Consider the following 14,467-nt stretch of genomic DNA (forward strand, 5'->3'; position numbering starts at 1 on the left):
GGTCACTCATCCATACATCAGTGGAACACACTTGCTCTGTGTCACTCACATATACTATGGGGGAACCTGAACAGCATGTCTTTGGACTGTGGGAGGAAACCAGAGCACCCGGAGGAAACTCACGCAGACATGGGAAAAACATGCAAACTTCACACAGACTGAGCAGGGATTGAACCCACCTTCTCTTGCATCACCCAGGCACTGTGAGACAGCAGCGCTACTTGCTGTGCCACCATGCTGCCCAATAGTGCGTATTACGGACAATCAGAAAAGCATTTCACTACACGTCGTACTAAGTATGGTTGTGTATGTGACAAATAAAATTTGAATTTGAATAATTGTGTGTGGCTTCAGAGAAAAGCATGAACTAAAACGAAAAAGTGTCATGTACTAATGGAGGTCCAGGGGCGAGTGGTTGCTTATGAAATCGTTACAGTGTCCTCCAGAATTATGAGTACCCACAGTAAAGGTAAAAACAGGCTGTAATTTCTTTTTTTTCCTCAATACCTTGAGTTTACACTAAAGCTATCAGAGAAATATAACCTTCTACTGAGGAAACATTAAGAACAAAAAAAATCCTCACAAAAAATTTTACATTTTCTGCAAGACACAACTGTCACAATTATTGGCACCTCTAGAAATTATTATGAACAGAATATAATTAACATATATTTGCATTCATGTTTTACCTTCTTCGGTGCGCTCACCACCTGCCGGAGAAACCGTAAGGGGCCGGTGCATTGTGATTTGGGCGGTGGTCGGGGCCGAGTGCCCGGCCGACCCAAACCTCGGGCGCCAACTCTGGTTTTTGGGACTTGGAATGTCACCTCACTGGCGGGGAAGGAGCCTGAGCTGATGCGGGAAGTTGAGAGATACCGTCTAGATATAGTCGGGCTCACTTCCACTCACAGCTTGGGTTCTGGAACCACTCTACTCGATCGAGGGTGGACTCTCCACTATTCTGGCGTTGCCCAAGGTGAGAGGCGGCGGGCTGGTGTGGGCTTATTAATAGCCCCCCAGTTCAGCCGCCATGTGTTGGAGTCTACCCCGGTGAATAAGAGGGTCATCTCCCTACGCCTTCGGGTCAGGGAACGGTCTCTCACTGTCGTTTGTGCTTATGCGCCTAGCGGCAGTGTAGACTACCCGGCCTTTTTAGAGTCCCTGGGGGGCGTGCTGGAAAGCGCTCCCACTGGGGACTCTGTCGTTCTACTGGGGGACTTTAACGCCCACGTGGGCAGCGACAGTGATACCTGGAGGGGCGTGATTGGGAGGAACGGCCTCCCTGATCTGAACCCGAGCGGTGAGTTGTTATTGGATTTCTGTGCTAGTCGCGGTTTATCCATAACGAACACCATGTTCATGCATAAGGGTGTCCACCAGTGCACTTGGCACCAGGACACCCTAGGTCGGAGGTCGATGATCGACTTTGTAGTTGTTTCTTCTGACCTTCGGCCATATGTCTTGGACACTCGGGTGAAGAGAGGGGCTGAGCTGTCAACTGATCACCACCTGGTGGTGAGTTGGATTCGATGGCGGGGGAAAAAGCTGGACAGACCTGGCAGGCCCAAACGCATAGTGAGGGTCTGTTGGGAACGTTTGGCGGAGGCCCCTGTCAGAGAGGTCTTCAACTCCCACCTCCGACAGAGCTTCAACCAGGTCCCGAGGGAGGTGGGGGACATTGAGTCCGAATGGACTATGTTCCGCTCCTCCATTGTCGGTGCGGCGGTTCGGAGCTGCGGCCATAAGGTCTCCGGTGCCTGTCGCGGCGGCAATCCCCGAACACGGTGGTGGACACCGGAAGTAAGGGATGCCGTCAAGCTGAAGAAGGAGTTCTATCGGGCCTGGCTGGCTCATGGGACTCCTGAAGCAGCTGACAGGTACCGACGGGCCAGACGGAGCGTGGCTCTGGCAGTCGCCGCGGCAAAAACTCGGGCTTGGGAGGAGTTCGGTGAGGCCATGGAGGAAGACTTTCGGTCGGCCTCAAAGAGATTCTGGCAAACCGTCCGGCGACTCAGAGGGGGGAAGCGGTGTTCCACGAACACTGTTTACAGTGGAAGTGGTGCGCTGCTGACCTCAGCTGAGGATGTTCTCGGGCGGTGGAAGGAGTACTTTGAGGATCTCCTCAATCCCTCCGACACGCCTTCCGTAGAGGAAGCTGAGGCTGGGGACTTGGAGGGGGACTCGTCCATTACCCTGGCTGAAGTTGCTGAGGTAGTCAAAAAACTCCTCGGTGGCAAGGCTCCGGGGGTGGATGAGATCCACCCCGAGTTTCTCAAGTCTCTGGATGTTGTGGGGCTGTCTTGCCGGACACGCCTCTGCAGCATCGCGTGGAGTTCGGGAACGGTGCCTCTGGACTGGCAGACCGGGGTGGTGGTCCCTCTTTTTTAAGAAGGGGGACCGGAGATTGTGTTCCAACTACAGGGGGATCACACTCCTTAGCCTCCCTGGGAAAGTCTATGCCAGGGTACTGGAAAGGAGAATCCGACCGATAGTCGAACCTCGGATTCAGGAGGAGCAATGCGGTTTTCGCCCTGGCCGTGGAACACTGGACCAGCTCTATACCCTCACTAGGGTGCTGGAGGGTTCGTGGGAGTTTGCCCAACCAGTCCATATGTGTTTTGTGGACCTGGAGAAGGCATTCGACCGTGTCCCTCGTGGCATCCTGTGGGGGGTACTTCGGGATTATGGGGTTCGGGGCTCGATGCTACGGGCTGTTCGTTCCCTGTATGACCGGAGCAGGAGCTTGGTTCGCATTGCCGGCAGTAAGTCAGACCTTTTCCCGGTGCATGTTGGACTCCGCCAGGGCTGCCCTTTGTCACCGATTCTGTTCATTATTTTTATGGACAGAATTTCTAGGCGCAGTCAGGGAACGGAGGGTGTCTGCTTTGGTGGCCGCGAGATCTCGTCTCTGCTTTTTGCGGACGATGTGGTCCTGTTGGCTTCATCAAGTCAAGACTTGCAGCGTGCACTGGGGAGGTTTGCAGCCGAGTGCGAAGCGGCGGGGATGAGAATCAGCACCTCCAAATCCGAGGCCGTGGTTCTCAGTCGGAAAAAGGTGGATTGCTCCCTCCGGGTTAGGGGGGAGTTGCTCCCTCAAGTGGAGGAGTTTAAGTATCTCGGGGTCTTGTTCACGAGTGAGGGAAAAATGGAGCGGCAGGTTGACAGGCGGATCGGTGCGGCGTCCGCAGTAATGCGGTCATTGTACCGGTCTGTTGTGGTGAAGAGGGAGCTGAGTCGTAAGGCGAAGCTCTCAATTTACCGGTCGATCTACGTTCCTACCCTCACCTATGGTCATGAACTCTGGATCATGACCGAAAGAATGAGATCGCGGATACAAGCGGCAGAAATGAGTTTCCTCCGCAGAGTGGCTGGGCGCACCCTTAGGGATAGGGTGAAGAGCTCAGTCACCCGGGAGGAGCTCGGAGTAGAGCCGCTGCTCCTCCGCATCGAGAGGAGCCAGTTGAGGTGGCTCGGGCATCTGTTCCGGATGCCTCCTGGACGCCTCCCTGGGGAGGTGTTCCGGGCTTGTCCCACTGGGAGGAGGCCTCGGGGCAGACCCAGGACACGTTGGAGAGACTATGTCTCCCGGCTGGCCTGGGAACGCCTTGGGGTTCCCCCAGAGGAACTGGAGGAGGTGTGCGGGGAGAGGGAAGTCTGGAGTACTCTGCTCGGACTGCTGCCCCTGCGACCCGGCCCCGGATAAAGCGGAGGAAGATGGATGGATGGATGTTTTACCTTTAAAAAGCACACATGAGTCTTGAGGAACTCTTAAGTGGTAATCCACGGTGTTCTACTTCACTGGAGAATAAATGTGAGGTAACAAACAGGCCAAACCCCTTTAGTTGTCCGTCCCATCAGACCAGAGAATGACAAATGAAATGAGACAAAAGGTTGCTAAGTTCACTGGGGTCCGTACTTTTCAGCCGAAAGCGAGCAGGGCAGGGGTGTAACCGGTGGACTCCTAGACAGCAGAACCGCATGGCCACAGGACAAGGGGCAGGTACTGGTCCCAGTCAAGTTGGTGTCAGAGGTGAGGGCAGAGAATGCTTGTTGTGTGTATGGTTAACCAGCCTGTCGCTCTGCAGGTGCAGAGGTGGGGTGTGTGTCTTCTGGCAGCCGAAGCAAATCACACACCTCCTTCATGACCTGAGAGTCAAAGTTCCTTCCCTGGTTATTGTGCAGTTTCTCCTCCAGTGCCCCGAATCAACAGAACATCTCTTTGACCGCACTCTTTGCCATTGTGGTTGTGCTCTGGTCCAGCACCACATATGCCTCAGACCACTTAGTGAAGCAGTCCACCACTGCGAGTATGTTGCAGTTACTCCAGTTAGTGGAGGGTCCCATGCTGTTCACACCAACACACTCAATGAGGGTGCCAGATTGGATTACTCCAGCAGCGATCATTTTCTTCACTTTCTCCTCCGCAATCAGCCTTTTGGACAGGGCCAAGCAAGGCGGCAGAGAGATGGCATTTGCATTGCCCGTATCGTTTTGGTGTAGTCCTCATCATTGGCTGCAATGAGGTCCGAGAAAAACTCCAGACTCCCACAACTTCTGCTGCTTGCTATCCTCCACTTCCGCCCCATTGCACTGTCACAGCACCTGCACTGCTTCCCATGTTGCTGTGGAGGACTGCCAATCGCATACCACGTCTGTGGTGGACTGGCTGCACTTACTGGGCTTCACCACGCTCCTCCTTGCTTACGGCTGTGCTCCACACAGCCTTTGTCCAAGCCTGGGCATAAGACTCTCAGTTCTATTATGAGTCCGCTGCTGCAGAGGAGGAGAAGCGAGACTGAAGATCTCCCCCACAAAGTGGAGAGATCTCCCATCCATCTTGGTGAGGAAGTTCATTTGCACGATACACAGGTCCTAGATCAGCACAAGCCAAAATTGGTGCTCCAGCTGCAGGTTGCCAATGCTGATACACAGGCGTTGCCTCTCCCACACCTCCGCTCATAAGAACTTTCTGAATGAAGTTGAAGGTTCTTTCGGATAGTCACGGTGCAGCACATACATCAAACCAAACAACATGACAAAAGCATCAAGTGTCCATGGGAGGTCACTCAGGACAAAGTCATCTTCCAGCACAATGGCAATCCTGGCAGGGTTGAACTGAACAAGGTACCTTGGGTCTTCATTCTCCATGCCAAGTCTGCAATGTCTGGCTTATCTACCTTTTCGGTCTGAAATGCATGACAGTATTATGGATATTTTGTCAAGCAGAACAATAAATGTAACACGAAATTTACATGTAATGAGAGCTTCCATTCTAAGTCATTTTCACACAGGTACATAAGGAGGGCTAGAAGAGCATCACATCATCATTTACTAGAACATAGCATTTACTAGAAGATCATAGGCACTAAAGAGGCTCCTCAGTGCTTCTGCCTTTGTTTCAGCATCCAGGAAATCAGTTTTTGCTTACTGTCATGTGTGCTGCTAGTCGACTGCCCTAGGCCATTTCGCTCCGAAGAATCAGAATCAGAACGAGCGTTATTGCCAAGTATGTTCACACATGCAAGGAATTTGTCTTGGTGACAGAAACTTCCACAGCACAGACAGAATGACAGTGACAAGACACAGATGAGAAGATAGAATATGTGAATGAAGGATAAAAAATATTTAAAAATATAAAGTACACAATATACAAAAAAATAGTCACTAGACATATGTATGTACAGGTATGTTCTATACAAATGCAAGGGAATGTGAGTAAGACATATGATGTGATAAATAGATATAATTATAAATATAAATAGCGATGTGTATTGCACTGGTTTACTGTCTAGGGGGGATTTAGCTGTTCATGAGGTAGATGGCCTGAGGAAAGAAACTTTCTTGTGGAGAAACTTTCTCCTTGCTGTCCTGGTGCTCAGTGCTCTGTAGTGCAGGCCAGATGGCAAAGGTTCGAAGAGGAAGTGGCCTGGATGTGAGGGGTCTAGAATGATTTTGCTAGCCCTTTTACTGACTCTGGACAAGTGCAGTTCTTGGAGAGCTGGGGAGACCTTCATTTATAGTCAGAGCACTGGTTAAATTCTTCTCAACATTTGGAATGCCCAAGGTCATTCAATCTGACCAAGGGTCCAGTTTTCTTTCCTAGGTTTTTGCCCAAGTGTTGAAATCCCTTGGTATACCACACCAGGCGTCTAATGCTTATCACCCCCAAAGTCAGACTTAAACGCTTCCACCAAACTCTGAAATCTGTGCTATAGAAGTACTGCTTGGACTCCAGTAAAGACTGGGATGAAGGTTTTCCTCTCGTTTTATTTGCAGTATGGGAGGCTGTACAAGAGTCTGTAGGTTTTAGCCCTGCTGAACTGATGTTCAGACACTCTGGGGGGGGCTTTAAAAGTCAGTAAAGAAAAACTTTTGGCAATGGACTTGAGCCCTAAAATGAATGTATTGGATTACATTAATAAGTTGTAAGTAACGTCTGCATAAAGCCTGTTCCCTTGCTTGGCAAACTTGATTTCACAAAAATGTATGATAGTCTGCCCACTGCCTCCATGAGTGACAGAGTGCGTTCCACTGATGAATGGATGAGTGACCCATTGTGAGTGGTGTATCTATCAGTGTAAGTATTTACATTACTTGGTTATATTAACCTTTAAATTTCCCTGGTAGCAATACCCTCTAGTGTAAATAAAGCCTTAATGTTGCAATTATATTTAGATTATGCGATGTCAAACATTTTTTAACAATGATATGCAGCACCAGAAGCCCGGTGCATGTGGGCTGTGCAGAATGAAATACAGGCAGTGATCTTGTAAACTTTAATTCTTTCACAAATATCCATAAGCCAAATTCTCAAAATGTCTGAAGGAAAAGTTGAAAAGAAAGTGCAGTGAACACTGAGAACAGCTGTGAGGGCACAGTACCCTTTCAAGGAAATATTCTGCTTCATGCCCTTTGTTTCTGGGAAAGGTTTTGGACCTTCACCAGCCTGCATGGGACAAAGGTTTACTGGCAATGAATGAATGAAAATGTCATATTAAAGGTTAAGCTAGAAATAGTCATTTTTGTGACAAATACCAAATATACTGGTGTAATCATTGTTATGTATGAAATACCTTATTTTAGTTTTTATATTTATTCATTCAGCTGACACTTTTCTCCACAGTGACTAATAATGCTAAGGTACTACAATTTTTTACCTACTGATAAAGCTGAGCAATTTTAGCTCAAGGATACAGGTGTAGGTGGAAATTAAACCTGTGAGTCCAAAGACAGCAGCTCTAACCTGTATGTGACCAACTGTCCCCTAGTTAACGTTTGTTTTTCCATATTTTTTGATCAGAAACAGTAATTCCACTCGCTCGATTTTCAGTTGGGAGTTTTCGTTTCTTTCCTCTGTGGCCAGTAGGCATACTCATAGGTCTATAAAAGTATTATATTATGATAGTCAGTAGTCAACTGTCTTCTTTGTTTCTTACATGATGTATTTGTTTTTTCTGCCTTATGCTTGTGTTAAAGTGCTCTGTGTCACTGCGTGAGAAAAGCACTCTATAAAAATAAATTGAATTGAATTTAAAAAAATTAACTCCATTATAGGATGAAGGACTGCAAATACATGTGGAGTAACTAAGCAACAGGTAAACAACCAGGAAACTAGGCAACAGGTAAACAATCAGATGACTGCAGAGAAACCAACAAAAATGACATCAGAGAGTTTGAATTTGTCTGCATCGAGGGACATGTCCAGACTGCCTATGTTAACGCCTAATCTGTCAAATCTGCCAAAGTTGGGACAGTTGAGTGTTTACCTCTGTGTTTACCTTTACATCATCACCATGTCCTTTAATAACACTTATTAAGTGTTTGGGCACTGAAGACACCAGTTGGTTAAGTTCAGCAAGTGGAATTTCCCCCATTCATCTATTATACAGGTATTCAGTTGGACAATTGTACAGGACCTTCGTTGCTGTATTTTCTGATTCTTAATGCGCCGCACATTCTCAATCCGAGACAGGCCAGGACTACAGGCAGACCGGTCTAGTACCCGCACTCTCTGCTCACGCAGCCATGCACTTCTGGGCAGAATGTGAGTTGGTGTCATCCTGCTGGAAAACGCAGGGACATCCGTGGAAAAGACAGCATCTGGATGGCAGTATATATTGCTCCAGTATTTGTACATATTTTTCCACATTAATGGTGCGCTCACAGAAGTGCAAGTTACCCATACTGTGTCCAAGCCAGGGTCGCGGTGGTGTGTGCACTGGAAAAGGAGATTATTGCTTGTTTGTCTGTTTTAGTAATTGTTGTAATATCTAGCAGGGGGGACACGGTAGCGTGGCAGGTTTAGCCTGTGCAGCCTGTGCCTGCTCTCTGGTGGGTCTGGGGTTCGAGTCCTGCTTGGGGTGCCTTGCATGGACAGGTGTCCTGTCCTGGGTGTGTCCTCTTTCTCTCCAGCCTTGTCCCCTGTGTTCCTGGGTTAGGCTCCAGTTCGCTGTGACCCGCTGGGGACAAGCAGTTTCAGCGTGTGTGTGTGTGTGTGTGTGTGTGTGTGTGTGTGTGTACTGTAAAATAAATTATGAATTGGGCAAGGACACTCAGCAAGATCTAGTTTACATTTCATTCACTTAGCAGATGCTTTTCTCCAAAGTGACTTACAATGGATACTATGTATGTAGTGTTATTAGCCCACACACCTATTCACCAAGGTGACTTACACTGCTAGATACACTACTTACACTGGGTCACTCATCCATACATCAGTGAAACACTCACACACTAGGGGGAAACCTGAACAGCATGTCTTTGAACCTCCATTAACTGCTCCAAAGTCACTTGTCCAAATGAGCATTTTGATTGGACCAAAGGTTCACCGCGCTAATATCCGCAGTCACGTGACGTCAGGCACACGTGCGCAGCAACTGCACGCAGCGCTTGAGCGGGTCCGCGCCTCGAGAAGAAGCTATTATGTCCGTTACGTTTGTGTTACAAAAATTATTTTAAAATACACCGTTCGAAATAACGAACGATGTCATCCATGTTAAATCGTTTTTTTTTTCCTTTTAAATAGCAGATAATCTAAACAACTTTTCGCATTTTAATAACAGAATATTGCGTGAACTCTTTTTAAGACCAGAGTAAGTTACGTGATCGCTCGCTAATCGAATCGGTTTCTGAAGAGCAAACCTTTTAACATGAAATATTATGTGAGGAAGCGGCTGGGAGTTATTTAAAGTTAAACACATTGAAATGAAGTATCCCGAGGTTATTCGATAAAACTTGATTGTCCCTTCAGCGAGTTTGCTTTGTTTGTACGGGACAAGTGTGGCGAACTGAGGTGATCTCACTGACTCAGCTGTAGCTACTAGTTAGTTAGCGGTTAGTTAGCAGTGCTGTAAGCGACGGGCTGCATTTCGGACGCTAATAGCAGTTAAATAAAAGGTTGTGCATTATTAAATGCTTCATTTGTTGCATTTACCAGAAATCCCGAGGCAGGGAGGCTGGAAAAAACAATTATTCCAATCTTATCGTCGGTATATTTTTTTTCCTCCAAGCTAATTAATTAAAACATTTTTGACATGCTTCAGTTCAGTTATAGCCCATAAGACACACAAGCTTGTGTCTATTTATTGTGTCCCTGTACAGTATGTCCCGCCCTGTGGCAGCACAGCTGGACCCTAGCGGATCCTCCAGGACCTCCGCAGTGGAAGAAATGGGCATAGAGGAACAAGTCAAGATTGCTGTCAATGTGTGTTTACAGAGACTGCAGTTGAGTGAGCAGAAAGGTAATGCTTTTTCACAATGAGGAGAACACTACCTTTCTTCTAACAGTGTTTATTCCACATTAGATTAGCTAATGCTGAAATCTGAATGCATTGCTCTGTGTTTACCGCTTGCCAGAAGGGTATGTCCCATCTCCATGAACATCTCCAGTTGTTATTTTTAACTTTGCAGTTATTTCCTTCTGCTTCTATTGCCACAGAAGTGGTATTCCCCTCATCCTTGACGAGCACTGAAAGGATCTTTATACATCGCTTGGCCCAGTCCCTGGGATATGTTTCCAAAAGTGAAGGGCAAGTATCTTGCCTGTTGTGTGTTTCTTTTCTCATACAGTACGTAAAAAATGTGCTCTGTTGCTACTAAACATAAAACCGAATCCCTTATGGATGTTATAACCATATATGGTAAACACATAAACTTGAACAATGTTAAATTGATTCTATTGCAGTAAAGGATCAAATCGATACCTTAAAATAAGGAAGAAGGAAGGGCCCGAGACAACGCACTCGATGATGAAAATCAGTTTGTGCCATAATTCAAAGAATGTGATCTGCAGCTTCCTGCAGAGATTCCCAGTCACAAATAAAGAGCACACAGAACTGCTGCTATGCACAGAGCGTTGTCCATCTGTGCCCATGGAAGCTGGTAAGTTTGTTATTGGGACCATTGGGGAGAAGCTACTAAGACTTGGAGCACTGAAGGTTATTCCTCTGTGACACAAATCTCTCTGGTTTGAATTGATTGTGGCTGACAGTGTTCGCTTTTCCTGCAGGAAGGTTATTGGGTCACTGGCGATATACTTCAGATTTTACGTTTAGTCAAAATCTTCCAGTACAATCTGGCTGTATAAATGGGTAAGATTGTGGGTTTGGGAAAAAATGTCAACTAAGCAAGACAATAACTTATATATTTGTGCAAAATCACAGAAATGCCTCTTATAGCCATTAAGGCAGTTTGTTTAAAAAGTCACTATTTTCCTGCAAACCACACTGATCTATACAAACTCCTATCTTCCATTTAAATAACTTTACCACAGCAGTCATCAGATGTAGATATTCATTACCGAATACCAATTATATACTGAGATCAATTCGAAATGCCAGTGTGAAAGCTTTGTTACTGAAATTAATCTGAGATGTGCTTTTTGCTATACACTTTGAACTTTCCTAATCTATGCTTCTTATATCAATAAATTACCAAACTTAGCAAACATTTAAAGAATATTAAGTTGTTAAACTTAATAAATGTACAGCAGCACACGGATGGAGGTTTTAAATCAGGCTGGTGTAAATAATCAATTTGAATGATTAAAAAATGTTGCTTCAAATCAAGTTTATTTTTCCCCCAATATATTGTATCATATATTATGATTTTTCATCAAATCAAAGGTTTTAGTAAAATTAAAAACAGCTTTAATTTGCAGCAAACTCAGCTGAAAGTACTGAAATGAATACAATAGATGAATTACATGACATTTATGAATTAAACAACAAGGACTCTGGCACAGTTAAACCAGCATTTAATACCCAAGTCAGCCTTAAGCAGCTTATAGCACATCAAAAATTAAATGAAACCACCACAAATCTTACTAGAAGTGTGGGTTGCTTATGGTTCACCCAGCTCAATGTTTTTGTTTAGGGCCTTGATGTTTTGCTGCATTTTTTTTGTGCCAAGAGTGTTCCTAAGTTTACACTGGACAAGTCCCTATGTGCTGAAGACACGCTCTATGCCTGCAGACGATGCAGTGGCAGAAAGAAGCTGATTGACAGCAGACGTGCGTTCTGCATCAATCACTTTTAACAATTAAAATTTTAAACAATTTAAAACATTTTCAGGAAGTTAATAAAATAATTTTATAATGTTGCTATTAAAATATTAAGATCAAGATTTAAAAAATAAAAAGTCAGATTTAAATCTGACGGTATAGAAAACTGGTTTCGGATGAGAAAATACTGTAAGTGGGGAAAAAAGGCAGAAGCAAAGTAGTCCCAAAATCATTCCTGAGTACAGTATGTTTACTCTTGTAGCTGATGTTTTTCTCCAAAGCAACTTACAAGGTTAGGCTACTTACAATTATATACCCATTTATACAGCTGGGTAATTTTACTGGAGCAATTTACAGTAATAACGTTTCTCAAGGGTGCTACAGCAGTAGGTGAAATTTGAACCAGCAGCATTTGGAACAGAGCCAGCAGCTCTAACCAGTATGCTGTCAGCTGTCTCGGTGCTCGAAGTGGTGTCCCAGAAGTCACCAATACAAAATAACAGATGCAGCATCATGTCTCTGGACTCTGTCATACCACAAAACTTCACCCACGTCCCTGGAATTGGGATCCATTGTTCATGCACCTATAGCCCTATTTATTCATCGTGAGGTTCTGAGTGATGTGTGAAAAATTCTGCTGCATAATGTTTGCACCTGGACAATTGTGTGTTAATGAAGTTGAGGTTCTGATGACTTAAATGTAATGTGGAGTGCTTCTGATTTATAAATGCATGGTGTTACTTGTACACTGCTCAAAAAAATTAAAGGAACACTTTTTAATCAGTATAGCATCAAGTCAGTTAAACTCCTGGGATATTGATCTGGTCAGTTAAGTAGCATAGGGGGGTTGTTAATCTGTTTCAGCTGCTTTGGTGTTAATGAAATTAACAGGTGCACTAGAGGGGCAACAATGAGATGACCCCCAAAACAGGAATGGTTTTACAAGTGGAGGCCACTGACATTTTTTCCCTCCTCATCTTTTCTGACTGTTTTTCACTAGTTTTGCATTTGGCTAGCGTCAGTGTCACTACTGGTGGCATGAGGCGATACTTGGACCCTACAGAGGTTGCACAGGCAGTCCAACTCCTCCAGAATGGCACATCAATATGTGCCATTGCCAGAAGGTTTGCTGTGTCTCCCACCACAGTCTCAAGAGCATGGAGGAGATTCCAGGAGACAGGCAGTTACTCTAGGAGAGCTGGACAGGGCCGTAGAAGGTCCTTAACCCATCAGCAGGACCGGTATCTGCTCCTTTGTGCAAGGAGGAACAGGATGAGCACTGCCAGAACCCTACAAAATGACCTCCAGCAGGCCACTGGTGTGAATGTCTCTGACCAAACAATCAGAAACGGACCTCATGAGGGTGGCCTGAGGGCCCGATGTCCTCTAGTGGGCCCTGTGCTCACTGCCCGGCACCGTGGAGCTCGATTGGCATTTGCCATAAGACACCCGAATTGGCAGGTCCGCCACTGGCGCCCTGTGCTTTTCACAGAAGAGAGCAGGTTCACCCTGAGCACATGTGACAGATGTGAAAGGGTCTGGAGAATCCGTGGAGAACGTTATGCTGCCTGTAACATTGTTCAGCATGACCGGTTTGGTGGTGGGTCAGTGATGGTCTGGGGAGGCATATCCATGGAGGGGGACACAGACCTCTACAGGCTAGACAATGGCACCCTGACTGCCATTAGGTATCGGGATGAAATCCTTGGACCCATTGTCAGACCCTACGCTGGTGCAGTGGGTCCTGGGTTCCTCCTGGTGCACAACAATGCCCGGCCTCACGTGGCGAGAGTATGCAGGCAGTTCCTGCAGGATGAAGGAATTGATACCATTGAATGGCCCCCACGCTCGCCTGACCTAAATCCAATAGAACACCTCTGGGACATTATGTTTCGGTCCATCCGATGCCGCCAGGTTGCATCTCAGACTGTCCAGGAGCTCGGTGATGCCCTGGTCCAGATCTGGGAGGGAATACCCCAGGACACCATTCGTCGTCTCATTAGGAGCATGCTCCGACGTTGTCAGGCATGCATACAAGCACGTGGGGGCCATACAAACTGAGTACCATTTTGAGCTGCTGCAATGAAATTTCAGCAAAATGGACTAGCCTGCCGCATCATTTTTTCACTTTGATTTTCGGGGTGTCCTTGAATTCAGCACTCTGTAGGTTGATAATTTTCATTTCCATCAGACGATGTGGCATCCTTTCGTTTCTAACACATTACCCAGTCCATATCAGTATAGATATCCAGCATGATTTTTTTCCCCATTGAGATCTGATGTGTTTTCAAAGTGTTCCTTTAATTTTTTTGAGCAGTGTATTTTAGAAAGGGATTTGAGTTGTGCAATATGTGAAAACATGAATCATGTTACTAGATTTGGGAAATTAGTCTTTCTTTTGGGGGCTGATAGAGTGGTTTGGGATATGTTTCTCATGGAATAAGTTTGTGTGTATGTATTTTGACAAAACTGATATCCATCTTCCTCCGCTTATCCGGGACTGGGTCGCGGGGGCAGTAGTCCAAGCAGAGCCCCCCAGACTTCCCTCTCCCCGCACACCTCCTCCAGCTCCTCTGGGGGAACCCCAAGGCGTTCCCAGGCCAGCTGGGAGACGTAGTCTCTCCAACGTGTCCTGGGTCTGCCCCGAGGCCTCCTACCAGTGGGACATGCCCGGAACACCTCCCCAGGGAGGCGTCCAGGAGGCATCCGGAACAGATGCCCGAGCCACCTCAACTGGCTCCTCTCGATGCGGAGGAGCAGCGGCTCTACTCCGAGCTCCTCCCGGATGACTAAGCTCCTCACCCTATCCCTAAGGGTGCGCCCAGCCACTCTGCGGAGGAAACTCATTTCTGCCGCTTGTATCCGCGATCTCATTCTTTTGGTCATGATCCAGAATTCATGACCATAGGTGAGGGTAGGAACGTAGATCGACCAGTAAATTGAGAGCTTCGCCTTACGACTCAGCTC

The 14,467-nt window shown here is 46.5% G+C and overlaps 1 protein-coding gene across 4 annotated transcripts in view; it reads left to right on the forward strand.

The window, feature by feature from the left end:
- Nucleotides 1-7,662: 7,662 nt before the first annotated feature.
- The window catches only part of ythdc2 (YTH domain containing 2), a 40,957-nt gene continuing 34,152 nt past the window's right edge, over nt 7,663-14,467 (forward strand). For 3 of the 4 annotated variants that reach the window (XM_018734396.2, XM_018734399.2, XM_018734398.2), the window contains exons 1-4: nt 8,872-9,092; nt 9,601-9,740; nt 9,938-10,028; nt 10,184-10,380. In XM_018734396.2, the coding sequence (XP_018589912.1) occupies nt 9,602-9,740; nt 9,938-10,028; nt 10,184-10,380 (427 nt within the window). In that variant the 5' untranslated portion in view covers nt 8,872-9,092; nt 9,601. Of the gene's footprint in view, nt 7,890-8,871; nt 9,093-9,600; nt 9,741-9,937; nt 10,029-10,183; nt 10,381-14,467 lie in introns of those variants that run through there. The other variant, XM_018734397.1, reaches the window with a different exon arrangement.

Source organism: Scleropages formosus, chromosome 5 (assembly GCF_900964775.1).
Source record: "Scleropages formosus chromosome 5, fSclFor1.1, whole genome shotgun sequence".
Lineage (NCBI taxonomy): Eukaryota > Metazoa > Chordata > Actinopteri > Osteoglossiformes > Osteoglossidae > Scleropages > Scleropages formosus.